Consider the following 24,164-nt stretch of genomic DNA (forward strand, 5'->3'; position numbering starts at 1 on the left):
CAGTAAGCAATGCAAGCAGTTGTCTTTACTACTGTGTGAACACTTGCTTGTGCACTTGTTGTAGACCCTTTGGCTCTACCGAACCTCACCCCGTTCAAGTCAACCTTCAGTCTGAGGAGTCCATTTCAGTGGTAGAGGACCGAGATTCGTCACAGTAACTATAAACGTATACTTATACTATAGTCCCCTAGAGACCTAGAGACTAGAAGGTCCTAGAGGAGGGTGCAACCAAGGGGGTATATACCCAGGAGGAGTACATACCTAGAAACCAGCCCAATCCTATAACCAGTAGCCTAGGTATAAGTGAATAGTTGGAACCCGCCCAACGTCTAGATTTTCCAACACTTGAGGGTACGTCAACGTTGACGATTACCAACGTTAGGAAACCTCAACGTTGGCTGGATCTTCAACACTTTACTAGGGCCGACGTTCAGGATTTTTCCACGGGTTGCTCAACGCATCAGATTTTTCCTGACGTTTACCTGGAGCAACTATCAATTGACGGCGAATCTACAGTTGCCTGGACACCCCCCTCCCGGTACGGTTCAGACGCAATTTCACGTCCTCCGCCGTTGGAAGCACCCAGTACCTTCGAGATTGATGGCAAGACTATGCAAACGACTCATTATCAATATTTCCTCCCCTGGGCTGAAAACTGGCGGACATCTACCGCCGCGATTTCCCCAGGGTTCCTAGCCCGTCTTCCTCCAGATGAAAGGTCTCCGCGCAAGCGACGGGAGCAAGGCCAGAGTTGCGGCAGAACACGACGTAAACTACAAAGTCGGAGACTCGTATCCCCCAAATCCTTGTTCGATGCGAACTTTGGAAGTCGGAAAGTCCTCTCTTCGCTGCGTGTCAATGGCAGCGCTCCTCCAGGAGCGAACGACGACCAGTGTTTTCGGGCCCACTCAGACTTGTTGAAAGGTTCCCACTCATAGGTACCGGTAGCGTGTGGCTGTTAGTGCAGGCAAATTCTCGCACCCAAAATTTGGCCTCTCGACTACCCCTCTTAACAGATCGAGGCAGTGGTACAGGTACCGGTACAATACACACACCACCGCCCGGGTCGCTGAGGGGCACCGCACCCTCGAGGCAGGCAACGATTTGACATTGGCTGGCCCACCAACAATCAACAGCAAATCCACCTGTTGCTCCAGTGTGAGTCTAGGTCGCTTGGCAGCGACAGGTGCCTGAAGATATAGTACTTGGCATTGCCTGGTGCGACATGAAGGTCGATACCGGTATTCAGTCTCCGAGTCTTCCCCACCAGGACATGGCCGCGTACCTGCATCATGGGGCTACACTAGTGTACAGTTCATACATACACCTCTCTACACTAGTGCAGGAACCAAGCAGATTTTGCTCCCTTTATGGTATATGTTTGCTAACATCAATGTAGTCGTACTCGGCTATCGGTTGCATCGGTCGATCGTTGCGACCTTGTGCTGCGTGGATCCGTCGATCCATGTTGCTCGATGATACCTTGCTCCAGAGAGTCCAGAGCCAGACATGACGATTTGCACTTTAAGGTAGGATTATCCACTACGGTTGTCCACCTGGTCAGTCATTTTGCTGCTACACCTGTCGAGCAAATTTGCTGTCGAGGGTATCATCGTCTGGTCCTAGCTGTGTGATGCACATCGCACTCTACCCGTTACAGAGCGTTCACGAGGCCATACATACAGAGATAAAGGCAGCCTTGGCCTACACCCTCCACTTTCTGGACGATCAATGGATTCCACTGGACAATCTCCAGTAAGTGTTTCTTGAGTGCCCACCAAGTTACCAGATGGTTAGCGCTTTGAGTGCCGCTTATCTCCAGTGAACTTGCAGACTGCGATACCGCTGATATACGAACATAAAATGGCAAAAGTTCGCTGATAGCAACCCACAGTTCATCGACAGTATGTACGGCCGAAATTTGCTACAGTAGGCCGGCTTGCAAGGACGGTCCTTTAGCGGTTCCTTTAGCAGCTTCACATGGCCTGACGCCGGGACCCAAATTGGCGGGGTCACCCCATCGTGAGAACGAACGCAGCATGATCGTCAGCGTTCAGGCGAAGCCCACTCCACATGTCGTTGTCAAAAATTTGCATTGAAATGATATGCGCCCTGCCAAGACGAAGATGGGCTCTGCTGACTGGCCGAACGACTGTCGTGTGAGCTTGGTTCTAAGCAGGCCATCCCTAACATGTTGTTCGTCAAAGACAAACGCCAAGCCTCCGTCACGGGCTCTGCCGGATTTTGTCGGTCAAGTTCGCCATAAGAGCGGCCGAGATAGGATAAAAGAACCGGCTGCATGGCTCAGCCATGTCGACACCACGAAAACCAGTGTTCAGGGGTTTCCAATACGCTACACTAGCTACGGCAGTTAGACCCATGAGACCCACTAATCTCTCCGCACTGACAGGTCTCATCGGCGTCGAGGAGACGTCAACGGACACTCCACCGGACCAGTGGATACAGGGGTCCGCCCGTGGCGAGTAAAGGATGGCCACCCAATCTTGCATATTACTCGCAGTCGGCCACTTTGAAAGCGGAGGCAGGTTTTCAGCAACGATCGCTCCTCTAGGTATTCTGAGGGATCTGAGCGGCCAGCACCATGGCCACCCACGCCAGTGATCCGGCGAAGGACTCGGAGTCCAGAGTCGCCGAAATCATTGCGATTCTGACGGTGGCAAGCGTGTTATCGACTTTGACCGTTGGCCTCCGCTGCTATTGCCGGGCCTTCATGCTCCGAAGCTTTGGGTGGGACGATGGGGTGCTCCTCCCGGCGCAGGTATGTCTTACAAGTTCTCCATGTATGATCTCCCCACGAAGCACGGCTAACCCGGTTAACAGGTCTTGACATTAGGCTCAGCCCTGGCCATTGGCCTCGGTATGCGGCAGTGAAATGTCTTTTCAGAACTAGGAGATGCTGACAGTCAACAGAAACAAAATATGGCCTCGGTCGACACTACTGGGTGATGCCCGATGAGGATCATATCCCCTATATGAAGGTGGGCTGAAGCTTAGGTTCTGCACCCCCGAAGCATCTCGAATCAAGTTAACGCCATCATGACAATAGTCGTTTTACAGTTCAATCATCATTTACAATGTTGCTGTCTGCATGACCAAAATCTCCATCCTCCTCCAGTACCGACGCATATTCAACAACACGATGCTTCACAAAATCATCCTCTTCGGCCTTGGCTTCCTCATATGCTGGGGCATTACGCTCTGCTTCCTTCTGCCCCTGGTCTGCGTGCCGACAGCCGCCTTTTGGGACAAGAGTGTTGATGGGCACTGCCTTGACAACCAAACCATCTGGTACATCATGGCCGGTGTCAACGTGGTCACGGATTTCGCCCTGTTCACCATGCCAATCCCGGTCATCAGCTCGCTGCATCTGCCGAAACGACAAAAGGCTCTGCTGTTGATCGTCTTTACCCTGGGTATTTTGTAAGTCCAATGCCGGAGCCCGATGCGGGAGCCCCAGATCTCTTGACCCAATATCTGACAAGGAATCCCATGAATCCAGCCCCTGCGCCGTGTCCATCTACCGTATCCGGACCCTCCACGCAGCCGCGAGCTCCGAAGATCCCACCTGGGAAAACATTGACGCAGCCACCTTCTCCTTCCTCGAGCTCACCGTGGGCGTCATTGCCATCTGCCTCCCAACGCTACGCCCCGTCCTCATGGCCGCCATGCCGCGCATCTTCGGGTCCATCCTGCGCTCAGCCAGCGGGGGGCACGCGGGCTACAACAACCACAACGGACCCTATGGCGCTGGCACGGGCGGTCGAGGAGGAACAACCGGCGGACAAGGGGGGACGGTGCTCACCGGCCGCGGGACCATCACTGGCACCACCACCAAAGGAGGAGGCTCACTGGCAGGCTCGGGCGGCGGCGGGACGCTGACGCGCAAAAAGAGCCTGCTGCACCGTGACGGGTCGTCGGATAGCACCGAGGGCCTGCATCTGCCGCCCTACCGCCCTCGCAGTGGCACGCCTTCCATCGGCCGCGGCGATGAACAGTTGTCGGATATTGAGTTTGGGGATTTGGAGAGCGCTAGCGGTGGCCTCAGCCAAGAGCATGACCATCCCATCCACCACGGGCATGGCAGGGGCAAGTACAGCGTGAGTGTTGTTGCGGATGGGGGTGGGTGGGAGCGTGATCGGGTGGAGAAACAGCGGCAGCGGCAGCAAAATCAGGAGAACGACCAGCAGGGGATCAAGACGACGATCACTGTGTCGCAAAAGGTTACGTTTGCTAAGGATGAGGTGGGGGATCAGGGTGGTGGTGGTGGTGGCAAGAGTTGAGAACTGGGAGGTTGTGGTTTCATTTATTTTGTTTTGTTTGGTTTGGGTCGGTTGGACCGGAGGCACAGGCTGTTACAAGGAGCGTCTCGCGACGACTGGATACTACCGGTACAGTACTTGTAATCACGTTCGGCACTGCCAGGTGGAGGATGGTGCCCTGCATTATTTCCAATGCGGTGTATCCATGGTGATACTGAACTATTCCGCTGTACGATACATGATATACTGGCTGCTGATAGCAGCACCTAGAGTGATACCCTACAAACATATGACTGTACAACTAGCTTGAATAGACACTAATAATACAACTTGGTCAGACATGCGCGCTAGGAGCTAGAGCTAACCTGGACTTACCAGGAACCAGATCACTTTTTGCTTCGAGTCTTTTTCGATGTCGAGCTCTTGGTGTCTTTCTTTGTTTTCGAGCTCTTGGTGTCATTCTTGGATGTCGAGCCCTTAATGTTTTTCTCGGATGTCGAGCCCTTCGTGTCCTTCTTGGATTTTGAGCTTCTGGTGACTCTTGGTGGCTCTCCACTTCTCTCGTCCCCATGGTCCTGCCCGTCCTGCCCGTCCACGACAGTTGTTGCCGGTTTAGGCTTGGGTTTGGGCTTTCTTTTCACATTCCCCTTGGGAGGGGGAGGAGGAGAGGCAGTGGCATCTGTCGCCAGGTTTACGTTGGCACCTTGTCCTCCGTTGGTGATGGCAGGAGGGTTAAGGCTGGCTTCCCGCTCGTTGCCGTTGGTCTGTGGAGGGTCCAGTTTCGTGTTGCTAGACCCCGTGGGCGCTGCGGCTGCCTGTGTACCTCTGTCTTCACCACTTCTCCGCTTCTTGACTTTGCGGGCGGGCTCCGAGTCGTCAGTCAAGGTATCAGGAACTTTTCGCTTCATCTTGTCTGTGCTTGTTGCTGGTTGGCGGGGGGGTTTGGCGACCTTGGGGGTTGCTGCCGGACCTTTCCTCCCCTTTGGCGGTCTCCTCGCTCCAAAGAGTAATCTTTGCGCCCTTTTGGGGGGTCTATCTCTGCCCTTTGCAGGCGGTGCTTGTCCTATAGGGTCTGCAGCTCTGGTTGTATTGACGGTAGGCTGCACCGGTTGTGTGTTGAGTGTCTTTGGGGATTGTGGCGCTTGTGTTGTAGCCTCCGTGGTTTTGCTTGTTTTCGTCGCAGGCTGCACGTCTTGTTTATCGGCTTTCCCTCTGGCTCCGGGTGCTCTTTTTGTAGCGTCTGTGGCTTTGCTTGCCTCTGCCGTAGGCTGCGCCTGTTGTTTCAAGTTGTTCCCCTTCTTGGGCTTCCCCCCCTTTTTGGGTGGTGGTGCGTCCGAATCACTTATCGCCTCTGTATCTATGCTTCTCTTCAACGTAGGCTTCGTAGCCCCTGTGGTCTTGGTTGCCTCAGCCGTAGTCTGCGCGAGTAGTTTGTTGGCGTTGCCGGCATTGCCTTGGGCTCCTGGTGGTTCTCGCGCTGCAGCCGTGGTTTTGGCCTTGTCTTTGTTGTCTTTGGCCCCCGATGCCGTTGCGTTCCACTTCCTCGGTGCGGCACGAGGCCCGGCATTATGGACGAATCTTAATCCCATCAAGTTGTGCAAGGATTCCAGGAGCTGCCGGAGTATCTCGCCGCTATTCAATGTACTCCAGGCAGGAACTGGAATATTTTGCCAACCCAACACTTCATAACGTATGAAGGCCATCATGTTCGCGATGACATGAAGGCCACAGCTCCAACCGTCCGTCTGACACTTGACTTCGACCAAACTGTGCACTGCATCTTGGGGCACAGCTTCGTTATTGGCCGCCAACCATTTGTTGAATATTGCATGGGCATCGCTGCTACGTTCTTCCCGGCCGCTGGGCACGGAGTCAAAGTACCAGGTATTCCCAGTCTTTTTTTGCCGGATGATCAGGGCCCAGTGTTCATGAGGAGACTGAAAATGCACCAAGTGCGCGGTGAACTTGGCTTGGCGGAACAGCGTTATATCCCGGGTTCGATTTCCCACGTCTGCCCTAACTTTCTGCAACTCTGGGTCGGCCAGAATCACGGTGGGGGAGAATCGCTTATGGCGGCCGGCTGTGAGAGTATACGCGTCGGGTGCTATCCACCAGTCTCCGCGCGAGCGTGGTCCCAAGCGAGCCCCGTCTTGATCTTGGATCCAGCTTACAAGCCTGCTGGCGAGACAGTAGATTTCGTCTCCATTCAAGAGATGTTCTTCTGCCTTTCCACGACGGTTCTTGCCGGGTTTTCTCGCCCGCCAGAGTCCGTTATGACAGATTTGGAAAGAGCGGAGGATATCTTCGTAATCGAGCCCTGGCTCTTGATCCAGACCTATATGTACACTTCGGACTGCGAGTGGACGATGCCTGCACCTACGTATATATGTGTCTTGAATGAAGTCCCGATCCCCATCACTTATCGGGCGTTTCAACTCCCGGTTGATTTCAGGACTATTCGCGTCTTTCAGTTCGTCATCCGCGAGTGGCGTTGGGAAGTCCCTGTGAGAAGGAAGGCGGAAATTGTCATAGACACTTTCCGGCGTCGGTGCGGGTCCAAAATCGTCGACGTATGTGCCTGCCATTTGCAGAGAGGCTTCGATGGAACGGATTGAATCAACGGATGAAACTCGAGTACAAAGGGGGAGTGACCCTGGCTGAGCGAGTCGGAGTCTCGACAGCAACATTTCAACAAAGTTTTAAACATAACCCCTTTTGAAATCAGATCAACCTGTTCCACAACAAAGCGCCCACGGTCAAAGCCAGAGAGCCAGCCTGACCCTTTCAGGATATTCGGTTGGACAATGTCGAAAATACGCATCCGGTATGCTCTTTGTCTACGAGGCAAGGTTCAATTCATTTAGCGCACAGCCGATTCACCTCGAGACGCCCTGGAAGCAAGAACCACCCAGTTCCAGTCGAACGTACCTTCCATTTCGGTTGGACATTACCTACCTTACATACCCCAGAACAACTGAGATCAATGCCGCCAACATCACCCTGCCAATGCACACCGTACCACCCTCAACAGCCCCGACCAAGCGCCGCATCCCTGACCATGGAGCACTCAACATACCCACCGTCAAGGTACTCCAACCGCTCCAAAACCCTCCAACCAAACTTTTCAAACAGCGGCCTGCCCTCAGGCGACGCCTCGAGGTAGGCCTCGCACCCGTTCGCATCAGCCCTGTCCACGCCCCAGGTCAACAAGCCGCTTCCCACCCCTTTCCCTTTGCCTTCGGGCCGCGTGCAAATCACTTCCAGATACCAATGCTCCCTCTGGCCCATGTACTTGACATGCCTCTCGTTCTGCTCGCGAAAGAAGCGCTCCGCAAGCGCCGGATCCGCCGTCTGAGCCCAGATTCTACCGCCCTCCCCGCCGTCGGTAGCCTGACTGGCGAAGGCCACACCTGCATCGAGAATGTTTGGCGGCGGCGAGCCCGCGGGGACGTACACCCTACGGTAAAGAATACTAAGTTTAACTTCATTCTGAGGAAGAAGGTAAGTAAATAAGGACATACCACTTTGCAAACCCGAGCAGGCTGGCTGGGCTGGTGGACGTGTCCTCAGCAACAATGAGATGTGCGTTGGGGTCGTCAAACGCCGAGGCCGCCACGGCAGTCCAAAACGCCAGAGTATGTTCCTCTGAGCTCGGCCCGATGACTCGAATCAGCGGGCTGTCGGCGAACGCGGCGGCTGCAGTTGAGGCGCACGCCGGGATGTCTGCCGGGATCGCGGGGCGGAGGGTGAATGGCTTGGCCAATGACATGTTGGCGGTGACTGTAGAGATCTCGTGGTGGAACTAAGCTGTTGACTGATGTGGTTGAGGAGGTGTAGTCTATATGAGAGGTGATCAGGTTAGAAATAACATTAATACGGAGGATGGGAGATATGCGAGGGCGATGGATGTTTTATACGTACCAGGCCGCTACATGAGACTCAGGTCAGAGTTGCCCCTATACTCCGAGTCTATATGTGTGATGACTGAAAACACAGTCAACTCGCTAATATGGTCTCACCTCCGGCAAGACATGTTTGTCGCCGGGCAATCCGAATCCCCGGAACCTGAGTGAACTATGTGACAAGAACCCTCGGGTCCGCGGACCATGTAGCAAACGGCTTGTCACCGAGTTGATGCGATGACATAGCCCGTCTGACGTCCAGCATGTAGATTACAGGCCAGTTAAGCGAATGCGGTGCTGCGCATCGCATCCGGGTGCCGCGGGGCCCGAGTTGAGGATTACGAAGTTAACCGTGAACTAGTGTCAATGCAGTACACACGGGTTACGCGGCATATGCGAGCGGCAATGACTGCAAATGTACTGCGGAAAGAAACATTTACAGGAGCGGGTACAAATAGCTCCTGAAACCACAATTTACGAGAGATACACACGTCTATCAAGATGCAGAAACCCATCTGAGCCAAAGCCCAAAGCCCTGGACTGTCGCCGGTCTTCCCATGCATATGACCTGAAACTGAAAGTAGTCGTAACCCGTTCCCATCCTGCACTCTATACCGTAGCACGCCCAACATGAGACCTTTCAAACCCAGCAGCTCCCAAGCTCCCGTCATCATGAGAGCCCGTTAGGCGCGTCGCGATATTCCCACACCGTGGTCCTGGTCCACTGAGTTACCACCTAGGCCGCTTAGGCCGCGGCTCGCTACTCTGTCCACCATTGCCTTCTGTACTTGCCCCAGCAGTCGCCTTGCCGGCTCCCGTGGGTTTTCCTCGTCGTGTTGAAAATCCACGTGCTTGCCCCGGCCCAAGCCCTGGCTTCCCTTGCGACCTCTCGCCGCCGCCGGCAGCATGATGATGAACCTTTTTAGGAGCTGCGCCAGCCGGATTGCGCGGCGGCGGCCGCCTCCCCTGGGCCGGTGCCGCGGGCGCCGAGCCCACCACCAAGCCCTTGCCCTCAATCACGAGTCCGGGCACCCCCTTTAGGCCCATCTTTGACACCAGGCTCTGCCCAAGTGGCGGTGGCTCGTCCAGGCCGATGGACTTGGCGAACTGGTTGCCTAGCTTCACAACCGTCGGCGGGTCAACGCGGTAGAGCTTCATGAGGCTCTTGATGAAGCCGAGGTTGGAGATGTAAGCCTGCACCCTGGTTTGCTCGGGAACTTTGGCCAGGGCGTTCTTGATGATCTCGGCCGAAGGGTAGGCTGAGGCTTTGGGGTGGGTACTGCCGAATGTGTTAGCATTTTCCGCGTGTTGGAAAAGACATAAACTCACAAACGGCCGGCATTCTCAATCGGAAATTCCGGGTTGTTCCTGACAAACCACATCTCCTCTGGCGTCAAGATCGTCACGGCACGCCCGCCCTTGCCAGCCCGCCCTGTCCTCCCCACACGGTGCACGTATTGGTCCTTGTCCGAAGGCACCCCGATCTGCACCACGAGGTTGATGTCCGGAAAGTCCATGCCACGGCCGACCACGTCGGATGCGAACAGCAAGCCGCGGTCTGTCGCCTTGAATTCCTCGACGGTGCGTGTCCGCGCGGCCTGCGCCATGCGCGACTGCATCTGGAAGACGGGCAATCTCGGCGGCGCAGCACCGCCGGTAGACCCAAACACGTGGTAAAGCAGTCCCGCATGCCGAGCGGTGGGACAGAATATGACGGCTTTGAGAACGGGGTCGTCGGCCTTGGCGCAAGACAGGACCGAGTGCAGCGTCGGCAGGACCTCGTCAACGGAGCTGACCGGGATAACAGACTGCGGGACCGTCTCAATGGTGGGCGCCTCGTTCTTGTCGATGGTGGAGATACGGACGTGGTTCTTATCAAGAACCAGGTGCAGCACCTTATCGACCTCTGGAGGGACCGTCGCGCTGAAGCACATGCCTTGCCATTTCCCTTCCGCCTTGGGCGGTATCTGCTGGAGGATCTGCATCAGGGCGGGCATAAACCCCTGATCGAGCATGCGGTCCGCTTCATCCAGCACGAGGCAGCGGATCTTGCTCAACCTTTGCCGCGGTTCTGGCTCCGAGAGGTAGTCAATCAAGCGCCCAGGCGTGGCCACCAGGATTGTCGGCTTCCCCTTCAGGAACTTGGACAGGCTCGACTTCTTGCTGCTTCCTCCGACAGCAAGATGGCATTCCAAGGGGGGAGTGCACGACTGCGTCAGCCTGTCGCATTCATCCGCGATCTGCTGTGCCAGTTCCCGCGTGGGCGCAAGCACCAGCAGGCCGACAAACTCGCGTTCCAGGTCTTTTGCTGATAGCAGAGATTGCAGCGCCGGGAGTAGAAACGCAATGGTCTTGCCCGTTCCCGTCTTGGCTTGCACGAGGCAGTCTTGGGTGAAGGTGGGGAGTTGGAGGACCTTCTCTTGCACCGGTGTCATGTGCGTGAGATCCATGGCATTCAGCGCACTGAGCAACTGCGGCTTCAACCTGCCAGCCATTTGCGCAAAGACAACGCGCCCATTATCGGCCGCCATTGTTGTCGCGGTCCGAATGAACCTTTGTGCCCGAGGCGTCTTGAGAATAGAAGTTGGGTTAGAACTTCTCTGAGCCTGGGTCAACAAGTTAACCACGACTCGGATAAGACGGGATGAAAGCATCGTACCCTCGTTGTGTGAACAATGAGCAAATAAACCTGCCGCTTTGTAGACTGGGCCGCGTGAAAGATCAAAACAAAAGGCGAAGATTGATGAAGAAGGAGGCGACTGAAACTGCAGGGATGTCGCAGCCTGCTGAGATTTCAGCAGTTGCCTTGCCAGGGGGGCCTAATCTGTTCATTGCCGATTGGTTTAGGCTGTAGAATTAGTGGGGCAATAAAGCAGGGCTTGCGGATCATGCCGCTCGTAGGCGAACCTCATTTCCTTCTTTCCCCCTGACATTTGAAGCCTTGTTCGAAGCCGTGGGCAGACAAAGAAAGCGAATTGCCTCGATATGCCTCGCTAGGCACTGAGCCGCGGCGAGTCAATAGCGCATGATGGTCCGAATCAACAACCGGCAGCGCTTCAAAACAATAAGCGTTGGGACTGCCATCGGCTTCAGTCATCTGACCATCTTGCTCGTGGACATTTCCGCCTGGCTGCAACGCAATCGTTGACTCGAATGTCACCACTGCACCGGCTATCTCACATTACACGAAAATTTGTACATTAAGATAAAGGTAGCTACCGCATCTTCCCATGCGGCATCCACTAACTACATCTCCTCCTTTCATAGATCCTCTCATATGGACAGGCGCAGAAATATTCTTGAGCAAGGAAAGATATTGGGGCCCACTCGCTGATGAATATACATACCTAGGCACAAAGAATGATTACACACGCACCAAATGTACGAAGCCCCGTCTAGTGAAATTCGCCGACCCTTGGACCAAAGTACTCTCCCTCTGGGAGGACTTTGAGGACGCAGTCGCCACTCCCGTCGCAGCCAGAACTCACAACGCTGTTGCCCCACCAGTCCACCTGTATGTCCGAGATTTGTACAGCAAAGAAAATGACGACGGCGCTAATGGCAACGCCGCATGAAAAAGCTGCCGATGCGACAAAGTTGTACTGTTGAACCATGATTAGATTTTGCTTCTGTTGACCGGCGGGGGGGAGAACAAACCTTGGACCAGAAAGCCAGAAAACGCTTCTTCAAATACAGCCAGGAAAATGCGGCAACGGGCACGGCCGGCCAGATGTAGGCCAAGTTGTACGGAGCCCAGAGCAGCGCGCCATTCAGCATGACGACCGGGTGCGCGTTCCGGATGATGGCATTCTTTGGCCACCTCCGGCTCAGCATGTAGAAGAAAACCACAATCAGGACGCCAAAGGGGAATCCAATCAGGGTGGGCGCGTACTGGCCACCAATGCCCCAGATTTTGCGTGGACCGACAGTTCCCCAAAATACGGCGGCGGTGAAAAATGTATTGTTCCCAGGGCAAGTGAAGCGGAACGGCGCGTTCTTGGTGCAAATGTCCTTGATGTCGACCTGGTACTGCAGGATGCCGATGCTAATGAATGACGAGACAAGGGTCGGAACCATCTGTGCCCAGAACGTGTAACGAGGCGGGATCTTGAGGTAGTGGGCAAGCTTCAAGTCCTTGAGAAACGACACCGCGTGAGCACAGGTGACATAGCCGTAGCTCTTGAAGAAACACATTGCGATAGCGTTGCCTTCGACCCATACCCCGCCAATAAACTCGGCGAGCACGTTGAGGGTGACTTCAACACCCGTCATGGCCATAATGATGCCGATAGGCACAATGAAGACGAGGCAGAGGGCGATGCCATACAGGACCACCCACGGCGTCGTGTTCGTCGGGTAGGCCGCAATCCCGGCCATCCCAACCGCAATGGATACGGCCAGGCATATCATGTACCACCACTCAGGCACTTCGGGGTATTGCCGCATCAACCGATTGTGGACGTCAAGAAGGTGGAGGTCTTCCTCGGCTGTGTTCTCCCGATCAACGCCTTTGGCCTTACCAAGTCGGGCCGCCCACCATTGCTTCATGCCGCTCCATATGTCTCGAAAGCCGAGCATAATCTCGTGGCGATGGTAGAGGGCGCCGTAGGCCACGGTGGCAGAGTACACGGCAAAAAAGAACATATAAATCACGGCATTGGCGGCAGAGAGAAAGGGAGGAGAATAGGCCTCGTACTTTGGGCCGTCGAAGATGCCCTTGTCATCGATGATGGCCGTGACGTTATAAGGCTGGGCAAAGTGGTCCCACGGCCTGTTCGAGTTGATTGGGAGATAGGCCGTGTTCCACGTGTTGGTGTAGTAGATGGCAATCACGATGAGCCCCGAGAAAAATGTGCCAAGGAAGAAGTTGAATGTGGAGAAGAAAGGCACCATAAGGGGGTCAAGGGCGTACATGAGGACGTTCCAATCGAATGTGGGCACCGGGTTAAAGCTGAGACCGTTGTAGCTACCGGTGATATTGGCCAAGTCCCCGTTGCTCGGGGCGATCCAGGCCATCCAGCTGAAGATGCTCAAGGCCGCAAAGAGGTAATTCGGGAGCCAGAAGTAGACGAACATGAGCCCAAACGCCCACAAGAAAAACCGAAGGCGCGTCATCTTCCAAATCGACTTGAATGGCCCCGGCACCGTTGCGGCCTCAATCGATTGGTCATGGAATGCCGAGTTCAGGGCAACGGTGACCAAGGACGACGGCCACACGCAGTACGCTGGGTACACGAGGAAGCGGCGGCAGAGACCAGCCAAACCATAGCCGATGAAGTTGGTGGACAGAGTGATCATGATCTGGTAGCCCACATTTCTGGCATATGCTTGCCCAAAGTATCGCGGCAAAACCTGAATCCATATGATATAGTTCGTATATGGAACGCTTTTCGCGATGTTGGCCATGATGGTGATGAGCATGTGCTCCTTCCGCGAGAATCGGCCGGGGTTGAGGCTATGGCGGACGCCAAAAAGGGTGATGCCCACGTCGGGGAGGACACGCTCGAATAGCTTGCCGACTGGGAAGGCCAGGAGTTGCGGAACCGGAGACAAGACGTAGATGCTGGGGAAACGCACATCAAAGAAGCAATTGATGAACGAGATGCAGCAGGCGAAGAAGGTCCCTATTATCCATGCCCGGATCGTTGAGCATGGCATGTCCGGGTCATCATGATTGTCTACCACAGCGCGCACCTCGGCGTAGGGCGAATTGTTGGTGATGAGCGCGATCTGGACTTTCATCTCATCAATGAGACCTTCGTGCTTCTCGGGATTGCTGAAGACATCTTCATTGGCTATTCCCTAGTCAGTCCACGCCTAAAATACAAGGAAGTCAACCAATGCAATGGGAGCACAAACCGAGAAATTCCTCTATCTTGTCAATAATCTGAACAGGGAAATTGGGATCACACGAATGTTGTTTGTAGACTTGGGTCATCAACTGATGGCATATTCCATGTCAGTTGACAACGTCCATGCAGAATCCGGAACAAGAGATTGAGCACTTACACGTCTTGTATCCTCAAGCGTGAACCTTCCTGCAGTGCGCTTTGCCTCGAGGAGGTCGGCCTCGGTTACGGTCATTCCGTGACCGGTCTCGCTGATCTCAGCACTCAAGATCCGGCCTTCGCCGGCGCCGGAGCCCTTGATTATGAATGATTTGGTTAGCGACTGGACTTGGTTGTGTCGTGCTGGAACAGAAAATAGGAACAAGGCAGATATGGACGTACAACCATGTTGAGCTCGTCGCCATGGAAGGCGCTGGCGTCGACAGTCACCGGTCCCTTGACCTCAGGCTTCTCAGTCGCCTCCGACATTATGGGCAGTTCCAATGGTGGTGAGAAGCGCAAGATTAGCAAGGGCACAAAGGTAAGCGGAGGAACCGACGGCCTGTCCAAAATCCGCGAAAGAAAAGATTGGGCTGCCAGAGCTTGACGAAAGATAACAGTCGAGCGAACTGGGTCCCGAGGACGGCAAGGAGCACCCCGCAATATCAACCCGTTGAAACGGAACAGGGCTCCAGTCTTCAGATGTGCGGCAGAGCTTGAGCCAAGGTATGTGCATGGTAGGGGACAAACTTTAATCGCACATCACTGCCAATTAGCCGGGCTCTATCTCCGATATTGGTTCCCTGCCGCTGCCGGCGAGGGGACCGGTCATCCGGGCACATGGCAAGATGGCTCCTCTCTCTTCCTAACTTTCCTTTGCCAATGACAGAGAAGTGGTGTCATATTTCATGCGATGTGCAAGACAAGCTTTGGATTTGAACTCCTCAACTTTCATCCAATTGCTTTTTCTGTCTGATACTCACAATATTGGGACGGAAGGTGGAGGGTAGCTCTTACTTTCCTGCTGTCTTTGTGTCTAGCACTTGATGCAGCTCCACCTGCACTTACTTTCGCAGTCTCACTCCGGGTTGCCATCGTCGCCATCGTCTTGAAATGCGCGAAAGTCTTCGCAGTAAACATAGTCAAGACCCCTCTATTGTGGAAGCGGGCGCATCTCGACCCATCCCAAGCGGCAATCTATATTCTATACTTTAGGGTGCCGCTGATCAGGAGGTGGTCTTGTGGCAACCCTTGTTTTACTCTACCCGAGTGGCACGGAGGGAGATCCGGAAGACTCGCCAAGCGGCCAAGGCAAGATAACGCTAACCTGTTGACCAATCATGCAACCCGGTTTCCCCCAAACAGGAAGCTTCGGCCTGGGGTCGGTGGGGGCACCACGACTTGACCCTCGTGCAAACCTTACGGCTGGTAAGTGTGCTGCACTCGGCATACCCGGCAGTCGGGAAGGAGCAAGAAGCTCAGTTGAGGATCATTAAAGCACCCCGCGCCCGCAGGAGTCTAAGAGTAAAGCCGGCCAGCCACAGCGTTCGAGCCCAGACTCAGACTGGCCCATCATCCATGTCTCGTGGATGTGGCCCTGAGACTCCTGACATCGCACCCAACTTTTTATGCAATGGCTGCTGCCGATTCTTATCGCTGCCGTCGCTGCCAAGTCCATCGTTCAAACCGGAACTGCTGTGTTGGCGACATTCCGCTCTAGTGTTCGATTCAAGATCTGGCTGGCTTACTTCGTATGTTTCACGTTACCTGCCAGTAATGATCATGTGGGATGATATTGGCGTTGGTCATTTCGACCTTCGCTGCATGGAACTGGATCTGCTCTCGTTACCCACCTCTGCTATCGACCAGACGATCGCGTCAAATGCTTTCTCCAAGACTCGAACGACCCAAAGCGAAAGCGGGGTTGGCCGACACTTCTGATAGTGAACGATGGGATTATGCTAGATTATTGCAGACGGGAAGCGACATCATTGCGCACAGCGGTGATGCGGGGTGCATAGGAAGCTCCCTTAATTCTCACAACACCTACCGTTCTTGCCTCCTCGTCAACAGCACCGACTCGAAGCACAATACTCACTCAAAGGGATGCTCCAGACACTCTTCTATTTGACTCGCTTAGTGAATGGGTTCAGGTGTGACTTGGTTGGCCAGTTGCGAGCTACTGGGTTGTCAAATGTCAATCAAACTACCGATTGATCAATCATCGATCGGCCGGGAAGTGGCTTTATTCGTCGTTTATTAATTAACCTACCTCCTGCTTTGCTACCTCCCCAGGTGGACCAATTGGTCCGCTAACCAAGATGCCGAAGTTTGCACGAGATACTGCAGCATGAGTCTATCAATTTGGACATGGGTTTGCCACGGATAACAGATCTGCGTACTAGGTAGCTAGGTAGCGTAGGCTGGTAACCTGACACCGACCTGCGCTGCTCGTGATAGAGCTTGGAAGTCATCGACATCTGGATTGCAGCTCTAGGTTGCCTCGGCTATCAGCAAACAGATTGACAGTGGTACAATGCCGCCGAGGTCCAAAACAGTTCTTATCACAAGTCTGACTTTCCTATCAACGGCAAGGGGGTCTCGACCGGGCCAGCGGGGGGGACTGAGCGACCGTTTGTGTTGCCCGCTCTCACATGCAAGGAAACTGAAAGCTGGAAGTTTTGATCATGCGAATCCTCCTAGGCTTAGATACCTGGTACCTACGCAATTTGAACTTGGCATACGGCATGTTTGGCTCTTCTCGGCGGATTTCTACCTGGGTAGGTACTACCCAAAAGCCGAACTTCGATTTACTTTACGAGAGTCAATAACTTCGAGCTACCGGGCTTGGGTCGTGTGAAAATTTGCTATCGGACTCAGACACAGAGGAACGCTTGGAGTATATGGCTAAACCAGGGGCAAGAGACAAGGAAGAAAATGATGCAAGTGTGCTACGGTAGGTGTCTGTTTTAGATTATAAGTAAGGTTCTACTACCGGCGTGTACCTACTCGTATGCATTGCGCTGAGCTTTTGCTACATGGGATCCGAGCTAACTGCATATTTCGCCAAAAACTATATAGACACAGATCTGATTCACAGTTTGCGGCAAAGCCTTGTGCCCGTTTCAATTTGCGCCCAGTTCTCGGTCCCGGGGGTGGAGACCGCGTAGAAGACGCCATTGGGGTCATACCTTTCCCTGATCTTGAGCAGTGTCGGGTAGTTGGTGCCCCAGAAGGCGGTTTGCCAGTCGGGCTGAAAAGGATCGGCCTGGTTTAATCGTCCATCACTTAGCACATCGGAGTCGCGCCATTAGATCAGGTCGGGTCGTATAGACTCACCTCGTTAATGTAGGCCGCACCATTAGGAGAGGCGGCGCGCAGAGCACCATCCACGACGTTGGTCAGCTTGTCTTGAGCAGTTGCCTTCTCCGAAAGCGGGGCATTGCCGGATACAGGCACCAACGTAATGAGCTTGTCGACCACGTTGCGGAACCGGGGGTTAACGGCACTGTTATTCCACTCCTTTTGCGGCAGGCCGTGGCCAGCGTTCCACATGTGGCCCACCATAAAAGAGCCAGCATTGAGGATTGTCTGAAAAGCCTTGATAATAGCGTCGTGATTATTCTCCACATCGGTACGTCCAAGAGTCCAGCCACCTGTCAAGGCCGAGTTGCCGGCGAATTCAGCCTCGAACATTGCTTGATACAAGTCGTAGAATGTGGGAAAGCTCTGACCGCTCGTGGTGTAGCGGATACCCAACGCGTCAAGGTCGTCGAAAAGCGGCTTTACGATACCTTGTAGCTCAGCGAGCGTCTTGCCGATGCCCACAAAGGGGTGCACGTGGAGGCTCTGCCCAGCTAATCCCAGCTCATAGTAGACATAGAGCCCTTTGTCGACAAAGTGGGTGCTATAGCCGTGGAATTTCCGCACAGCTTCCCAGAAGAGCGTGGCATTGGTCGTGTGCGACGTGTTGATGTCAAGAGTGATGCCCGCGCTGGGCGTGTCGTCGAATGTTTTGTAGGACGCCTCGACGATTACGCCAAAGGATGCCGGGCCGCCACCCTTCAGAGCCCAGAACAGGTCAGGATTTTCATTGGCATTAGCGGTTCGCAATTTCCCATCCGCAGTGATGACCTTGAACTCGAGTGCGGTGTCGGCGAGGAAGCCGTAGAGATTGGTCAGTGGGCCGTGACCACCGCCTTGCACAAGACCTCCGGCTACTCCAACGGTCTACACTGCCATATCAGCACCGATCTGGCTAATCGCTGAATATTACCGGCTGGGCGCTTACCGAACACTCTCCGGTGACCATGATCTTGGGAGGTTTGAGGGCGTTGGCCTGCTGTAGAACCTTGAACGCCTGTACACCTGCGCCCACTGTTACCGCGGAGCCGGTGTAAGCGCCAACGCCGCGCCATGATTTCGAAAACTTGATATCCTGGAAGCTATGTGTGTTGATGACGAGGGCGCCCCAGCCTACACTTCGACCAAGAAAGTCGTGGCCTGTATTCCGAATGACCAACCGCAGGTTGTTATCCCTGGCAAAGTTGATACCGGCTTGGATATGCGCGGCCGTCTTGGCCATAATCACGAGGACCGGGTAGTAACCCAAAGTGCATGTGTCAGATGGGTTTGTGGTTGGTCGGCAGGTATCGTTGGTGAAATAGGTCCAGAGGCCAGCAGCAGGCAACTCGATTCTATACGCAAATGCTTAGTCCTGGGCCTGTGATGTTGATCGCGCAAACGTACTGGAACTGCTCATTGGCCCAACCGGCGGTCACCTTCTCGCATTCGGCCGCATTGAGCGTGCTCACATTGCCTAGCGGGCCCTGAAAGGTGTTGTAGCACGGCGCGCCTGGCGGAATATTGATGCGCAGGTTTCCGCCCACAGTGGCGTTGAGCTTCTGCCACTGCGCATCATTGGGCCAGCATCTGTCGCCCGGAAAACACTTGCAAGCATACTGAACTCCGCCCTCTGTCCTTAACACCCATTTGGAAGACGAGAGAGCTTGGGCTGCGGTATCATGAGCGAGCAAGAGCGCGCCGCATACGAGGTTGAAGACACCACTCCTCATCATGTATGTAGGTCTGTAGGCGCGGGCGCTTTCGGATCCGGACCGAACCAAAGATGGGCAGAGAAGGGAGGCGAGTAAGGCCACCGAACCATGAACCCAAACCATGCGGGTGCCCAGGCGGTTTTTAGTGAGCCGGCAAGACAGTCTCCGTGCTGGGGTCCCTGTAATGCGTTGCTGGGTCACGGAAAGAGTCCACAGGGAAGGGCACGCGGACGAGTGCTGGGCAGTGGCTGCCAAGCTGCTTGCTGCGAGTCCTCGAGCATTGTTCCTGGACGAATGCAACCCAAGTGCGTGGCTATAATGCAATGCATTCGGAATATATTGTGTTTTTGAGCCATTCCGGGAGAAGGCCAGGCGCTGGTGCAACCATGGGCCAGTTGGTAATGCATGTTCCGTGGCTCCGAGCCGTGTGCTCCTCACTTGGCGTTCGCTGAGCTGGGCAAGTTAGCCGCCACCCTGGAAACGCAGTGGGTGGACAGATGAACAGAAATGGCTGCTCAAGCCGGCGCACGTTGTAACCGATGAACCCAATTGAGCGATGTCCTATAATAGCCCCTCCGCGGGCGGGATACCCTATCCTAGTCCGTGGGAACCAGAGGAGGAGAATTGGCTTCGAAAATCGGGCATGATGGCGAGGTATATTGCCTGTACGTTGGACAGTACGGGAGCAGAACCGAGGCGCTTACCTCCTGTAAACGTCGAGGCGGGATGGGCGGCAGGGAAGCGCTTCGTCGTTAACTTTTGAGTATGGAAAAGTCAGAGGCGGCTGTGTTTCTGCAAATTGCCTGAACGAGGACGGGCGCGGGAGTGGGGATGCGGCAAGCAGCCTCGGCTGTAAGCTGGAACTTGCAATAACAGCCTCAGTGAGTGCCGTCGGCTACCTGGCCAATACTACTGCCTAGTAGCAGAAGCCCCAAGTAAGATCCAAGATCTGTTTCTCCACGGCTTTGGCCTGTAAACAGTTTTGGAAAGAGGTGAAAGGCTTGAAAGGGCGAAATTCGGGGCCAGCACGGACCTGATCTACGGATAATGTCCATGGACTTACAGCCCTAACCCTTATCAAATTCATATCACTCACATGCCAGGTACACGCATGTTTCCATGGCAGGCATTTATGCAAGCGCAATCTCAGCACTTAAAACTGTTACGCAGTTTGAACAAGCTCCTCATGCCGTTGCAGTTTAGTAGGTCGTTGCTCCGTACACTGAGGTCGTTGTATGAGGTCGTTATCGTCATGTTGCTATGCTGATATCGAGGTAAGACTTCCTTCTATTAAGTTATGTAGTTGCAAAATGATAGTGGGTTCCTACTTCCTAGCACAAGCTAAGCCAGAAGTAGATAATAGGGCTGCCAAGAGATTTGTGGATGGCCCAGTGGGTAAGGCACGTGTTCACGTGGCGCGTCTTGCTCCATTTACCAGCGGGTTCCCGCGCTTCCACGCGTCCCAATCCTCTTACAAACTTACGAAGCACAGTATCCGTAGATCGTGATCCTTTGAGAACCCGACCAGGCGTCACCCCCTGTAACCGGCGTTCGCTCCTACCGGCCGACGTATCCGTATCGAACGAGAGACATGCCGAATTCCTATCTTTGCACAACTCCACCAGTTCGGTGACATCAATGTCGTGGTCAACCGCTCGGGCTAACTTCGCCGATGCTTAGGATGCGCGGACGTTTTGCAATCCTGCACCTCCTTGTCGGCGACTTCAATGGTGCAGTTCTACAGTGAGATTACTGATCGCCGGAGTCATCGGTATCGGCCGCAGGTCGGGAGGATCCTGGATGGCCACCCCCCATATCTGCCCGATGCAAGCGGAGTGTCAGCTCTGATACCCGAGCACATGGCGAACGGGTAACATACAAGAACGGGCGGCAAACCCACACACTCCTCGCTGGTTTCTGTTCCATCAGGCTTTCATTCCAACAGGTCAAACAACTTCTAGTCACATACACGCGTCTTCCGCTGTCTACGTCTCCCTAGGCTCTCCAAAGACAGAAACAAAGAAATCTACCATGGCAGCGCCACAACCCTCGTACACCAAGGTGACGCACTCGGCCACCTACGCGGCAATCAACCCAACCCTTCCCGCACTCTCCTCCGCAGGCAAAGTGGTGGTGATCACCGGCGCGACGGGCGGCATCGGGCGGGCGACAGCGCGATCGTTCGCCGCCTCGGGCCCCAAGGCGCTCGTGCTGCTTGGCCGGCGCGAGGACGCGCTAGCCGAGGCGGCCGGACACGTCCGCTCCAGCCACGACTCTCTCACGGTCGAGACTCACGCGGTGGATTTGGTCGACAGCGGCAAGCTCCGGCGGGTCTTTGCAGACGTTGCGGCCGCCCACGGAGGCGTCGACGTCGTGATCCACGCGGCCGGCGTGCTGGCGCCTGTGGTGCCACTCGTCGACGCCGACCCGTCGACGTTCCTCGACGGCTACAAGACGACCGTGGTGGGCACGCTGGCGCTGGCACAGGCGCTGGTACTGGGCAACGGGGAGAAGAAGGAGACGACGCTCGTCAACCTCACCAGCGCCGGCATCTTGGTCCCGCCCTTTCACGGCATGGGCGCCTACGTCAGCTCCAAGATGGCCGCCGTCAAGCTGCTGCAGGCCTTTGGCGCTGAGAACCCCCATGTCCGGATCCACCACGTCCATCCGGGTTTCCTTGACACCGCCATGTCCGCCCAGCTGTCAAAGACTACCAAGCTGCCCTTCAGCTTCGATGACAGTAAGTCTTTACTCGTCTTATACATGTGGATTCCATTGATCAAATACTTACCTATACTTCTCTTCCTCAGTCTCCCTCCCCGCGGATTTCTTAGTCTGGGTTGCGTCACCCGAGGCCAAGTTCCTCAATGGCAAGATCGTCTTCGCCGCCTGGGACGTTGACGAGCTCAAGAGCCGCGAGAAGGAGATTGTCGGCACCTCGCCCTTCGCGGGCGAGCTGTGGCTGAGCTTCTCGGGCTTCCCGCGCTACGTTGGCAGTCATGCGCTTGGCGGACAGTAGGGGCGAGCCCTGGCTGGACACGAGCGATCGTGATTGCTGGCCGTTCAACCTCTTACTAGTTGGGTAGGGAAATCAGACCTAGTTCTAAACTCAATTGTGTACTATTCTCCCTAAATGACAGAACTGTTCTTAAGGACAGATGCAGCTATAAGACCTCACCTATGGACGGCACTCCATTGACAGACATGTAAAAAGAGACTATTAGCTAGGCAGAAAACAGCCACCTAATTCCGTAACTAGTCCCTTGCAGATAATAAGCAGCGCAGGTATGTAGGTACATAGTCATCCATGCTGCATGCAGGTCTCGTCGAAGCCATCCGCACGGGCAGTCAGCATGCCAGTGGCATTAACTCAGATATCTCACTTTTCGATAGAAGCCCCAAGCATACAAGAATCCTGTAGCACTTGCCAAGCACAGGTTCATGACGGAGCTACACAGTAGATGGGTTGTCTCTGACCTCCCAACTTAATACCGAGGGAACGAGTGGTGCCTTGGTCAAGGAAATGCTCATTGGTCCATCAATGTTGCCATGATCGCTGGTGATTTTGGGTCAACGCTGTCCCAATTTCAGTTCAAGCCATTGAGTAGCCACACCGTTCAGAACTCGAAGCTTACCTATTCCTCGGCAGCCCGGATCCTCCCTAGTCCCAGCGAAAAATCGCAGGATTAGTGTAACCCGATCCATAACCACCAGAATAGTAGGAGCTCGATATGTAATTATGACCGTTGTAGCTCGCGGTTGTGCGCTTCATCCCGCCGCGGTTCTGAGTGTCAAGCTTCCTGTCGATGTTCTGCCCTCCCACTTCGCGAAGCCTATCCACGATTTGGGAATACGAAGCCCCAGTCATGCCTGGCGGAAGAGTGGCCAAGGCCATGGGTGTTCGGCCATCTTGAGAGTAAGCATTTGGATTTGCGCCGCGCGCAAGGAGGATGTTGACAATTTCAAGTTTTCCGCTTCTCGCCGCGACATGCAGAGGTGTTTCATCTTCTGCATCGCGTGCGTTAACCTCTGCCCCATGGTCAAGCAAGAGTTTGGCAATCTCGGACACGCCGTCTAGGGCTGCGTAGTGAAGTGGCGTGCCCCAACGTCTGGCCCGCGGGCTAGGGAATGCACCCCGTTCCAGAAGGAGTTTGACGATGGTGATATCTGGCGCTTTTCCCCGCACGGCGTAGTGCAAAAAGGCGAGTGGTGTTTCAGACCAGCATCCAGGGTCTTTGTAGGTGCTTTGGTCCGAAGGATGCACTCCGTGCTCAAGAAGCCTCTCTACGACGTCCCTGTGTCCTAAGGAGCAAGCTCTGCCCATGACCCAGTTCAGGTCCGGATTCGTATAACCACGTTCTTCAAGCTTGAGGGCGGCCCAAAGATCTGTCCCCATCCGTTCCTGTGGAAGGATTTCCGGTTCCTTGGCGAGACTTTGCGCAGCCTTCTCAGGCTTCATCCCCTGCTGTGCAGGTTCCGGTTCTTCGGCTTGCTCATGTTTGAGATTGTTGCCATCTGTGTTTTTGGGGCCCGAGGATAGTGGTCTTGTGGATCCGGGGGACGTTATGCTGGGATTCCTGACATCATTTGCGGTCGAGTTCTGGCTGATGCTGGATTTCCCAAGCACACGCCCAGCCCACTTCTTCAACTTGAGCTTCAATGGCATCGTCTTGGCCTTTGCCTGCTTCGATAGGGGTGACCAGGGGTGCCTTTGACTGCCGCAGCGACAAAACGAAGCTGGGGCCGGGCGTGGATACGACTACTACTAGTTTGTCTAAGGGAAATTCCATCCGGGTCAGAAGGAAGGTGCGGCCTCTCTACCTACCTAGTACTCTTGGCTGCCTACTGTGCCTAGCTTGCCGCCCCCCTCTTTTTCTGTTTTCTGGGTTGAGATTTGGATTGCTTGGCGCTTACAATCCCGTCTCAACTGAGGCTCAGCAGGACTCTCGGGATAACTATTACCCGTTGGCCTACCTGGTACTTACAATGACATAACTACAACGACGAAACTACAACGGCATAGATTGGCATATATATTTGAACTACTATAACTACCATGACTAGGTGCGCTTGTGTTGGTGGAGCTCCTTAGAGCTC

At 54.6% G+C, this 24,164-nt stretch overlaps 9 protein-coding genes across 9 annotated transcripts; 3 read left to right on the top strand and 6 right to left on the bottom strand.

The window, feature by feature from the left end:
• Positions 1-1,231: 1,231 nt before the first annotated feature.
• Positions 1,232-2,162, top strand: N656DRAFT_544283 (uncharacterized protein). Its single transcript, XM_064810026.1, has 3 exons — positions 1,232-1,241; positions 1,400-1,529; positions 1,895-2,162. Exons 2-3 carry the CDS (start codon positions 1,510-1,512, stop codon positions 2,097-2,099), a joined length of 225 nt encoding a protein of 74 aa, XP_064672317.1. The 5' UTR covers positions 1,232-1,241; positions 1,400-1,509; the 3' UTR covers positions 2,100-2,162.
• Positions 2,163-2,602: 440 nt separating this feature from the next.
• Positions 2,603-4,301, top strand: N656DRAFT_766906 (uncharacterized protein; the record flags this gene model as incomplete). Its single annotated transcript, XM_064813517.1, has 5 exons — positions 2,603-2,779; positions 2,842-2,878; positions 2,932-2,999; positions 3,068-3,441; positions 3,521-4,301. 5 exons carry the CDS (start codon positions 2,603-2,605, stop codon positions 4,299-4,301), a joined length of 1,437 nt encoding a protein of 478 aa, XP_064672318.1.
• Positions 4,302-4,666: 365 nt separating this feature from the next.
• On the bottom strand, positions 4,667-5,983 carry N656DRAFT_766907 (uncharacterized protein; the record flags this gene model as incomplete). The annotated part of the gene is made up of 1 exon (XM_064813518.1): positions 4,667-5,983. One exon carries the CDS (start codon positions 5,981-5,983, stop codon positions 4,667-4,669), a length of 1,317 nt encoding a protein of 438 aa, XP_064672319.1.
• A 1,136-nt stretch (positions 5,984-7,119) lies between these two features.
• N656DRAFT_827707 (acyl-CoA N-acyltransferase) lies at positions 7,120-8,436 on the bottom strand. Its single transcript, XM_064818515.1, has 3 exons — positions 8,202-8,436; positions 7,802-8,118; positions 7,120-7,737 (listed from the first exon to the last, which is right to left on the bottom strand). The coding sequence occupies exons 2-3, from the start codon at positions 8,047-8,049 to the stop codon at positions 7,305-7,307; spliced, it is 681 nt and encodes a 226-aa protein (XP_064672320.1). The 5' UTR covers positions 8,050-8,118; positions 8,202-8,436; the 3' UTR covers positions 7,120-7,304.
• Positions 8,437-8,911: 475 nt separating this feature from the next.
• N656DRAFT_705008 (DEAD-domain-containing protein) lies at positions 8,912-10,713 on the bottom strand (the record flags this gene model as incomplete). The annotated part of the gene is made up of 2 exons (XM_064811227.1): positions 8,912-9,461; positions 9,512-10,713. The coding sequence occupies 2 exons, from the start codon at positions 10,711-10,713 to the stop codon at positions 8,912-8,914; spliced, it is 1,752 nt and encodes a 583-aa protein (XP_064672321.1).
• Positions 10,714-11,420: 707 nt separating this feature from the next.
• Positions 11,421-16,490, bottom strand: N656DRAFT_835632 (OPT superfamily oligopeptide transporter; the record flags this gene model as incomplete). Its single annotated transcript, XM_064818756.1, has 5 exons — positions 11,421-11,784; positions 11,840-13,977; positions 14,042-14,123; positions 16,348-16,411; positions 16,453-16,490. 5 exons carry the CDS (start codon positions 16,488-16,490, stop codon positions 11,578-11,580), a joined length of 2,529 nt encoding a protein of 842 aa, XP_064672322.1. The 3' UTR covers positions 11,421-11,577.
• A 614-nt stretch (positions 16,491-17,104) lies between these two features.
• N656DRAFT_796377 (FAD-binding domain-containing protein) lies at positions 17,105-19,085 on the bottom strand (the record flags this gene model as incomplete). Its single annotated transcript, XM_064817516.1, has 4 exons — positions 17,105-17,278; positions 17,350-18,240; positions 18,302-18,707; positions 18,760-19,085. The coding sequence occupies 4 exons, from the start codon at positions 19,083-19,085 to the stop codon at positions 17,105-17,107; spliced, it is 1,797 nt and encodes a 598-aa protein (XP_064672323.1).
• A 2,013-nt stretch (positions 19,086-21,098) lies between these two features.
• On the top strand, positions 21,099-22,086 carry N656DRAFT_788183 (NAD(P)-binding protein; the record flags this gene model as incomplete). Its single annotated transcript, XM_064816670.1, has 2 exons — positions 21,099-21,807; positions 21,878-22,086. 2 exons carry the CDS (start codon positions 21,099-21,101, stop codon positions 22,084-22,086), a joined length of 918 nt encoding a protein of 305 aa, XP_064672324.1.
• Positions 22,087-22,944: 858 nt separating this feature from the next.
• N656DRAFT_677109 (ankyrin) lies at positions 22,945-23,166 on the bottom strand (the record flags this gene model as incomplete). Its single annotated transcript, XM_064810506.1, has 1 exon — positions 22,945-23,166. A coding segment is annotated over one exon (222 nt), but the record flags the coding sequence as incomplete, so codon positions are not given.
• Between the last annotated feature and the right edge of the window lie 998 nt (positions 23,167-24,164).

Source organism: Canariomyces notabilis, assembly GCF_033297395.1.
Source record: "Canariomyces notabilis strain CBS 508.74 unplaced genomic scaffold N656scaffold_5, whole genome shotgun sequence".
Taxonomy (NCBI): domain Eukaryota; kingdom Fungi; phylum Ascomycota; class Sordariomycetes; order Sordariales; family Chaetomiaceae; genus Canariomyces; species Canariomyces notabilis.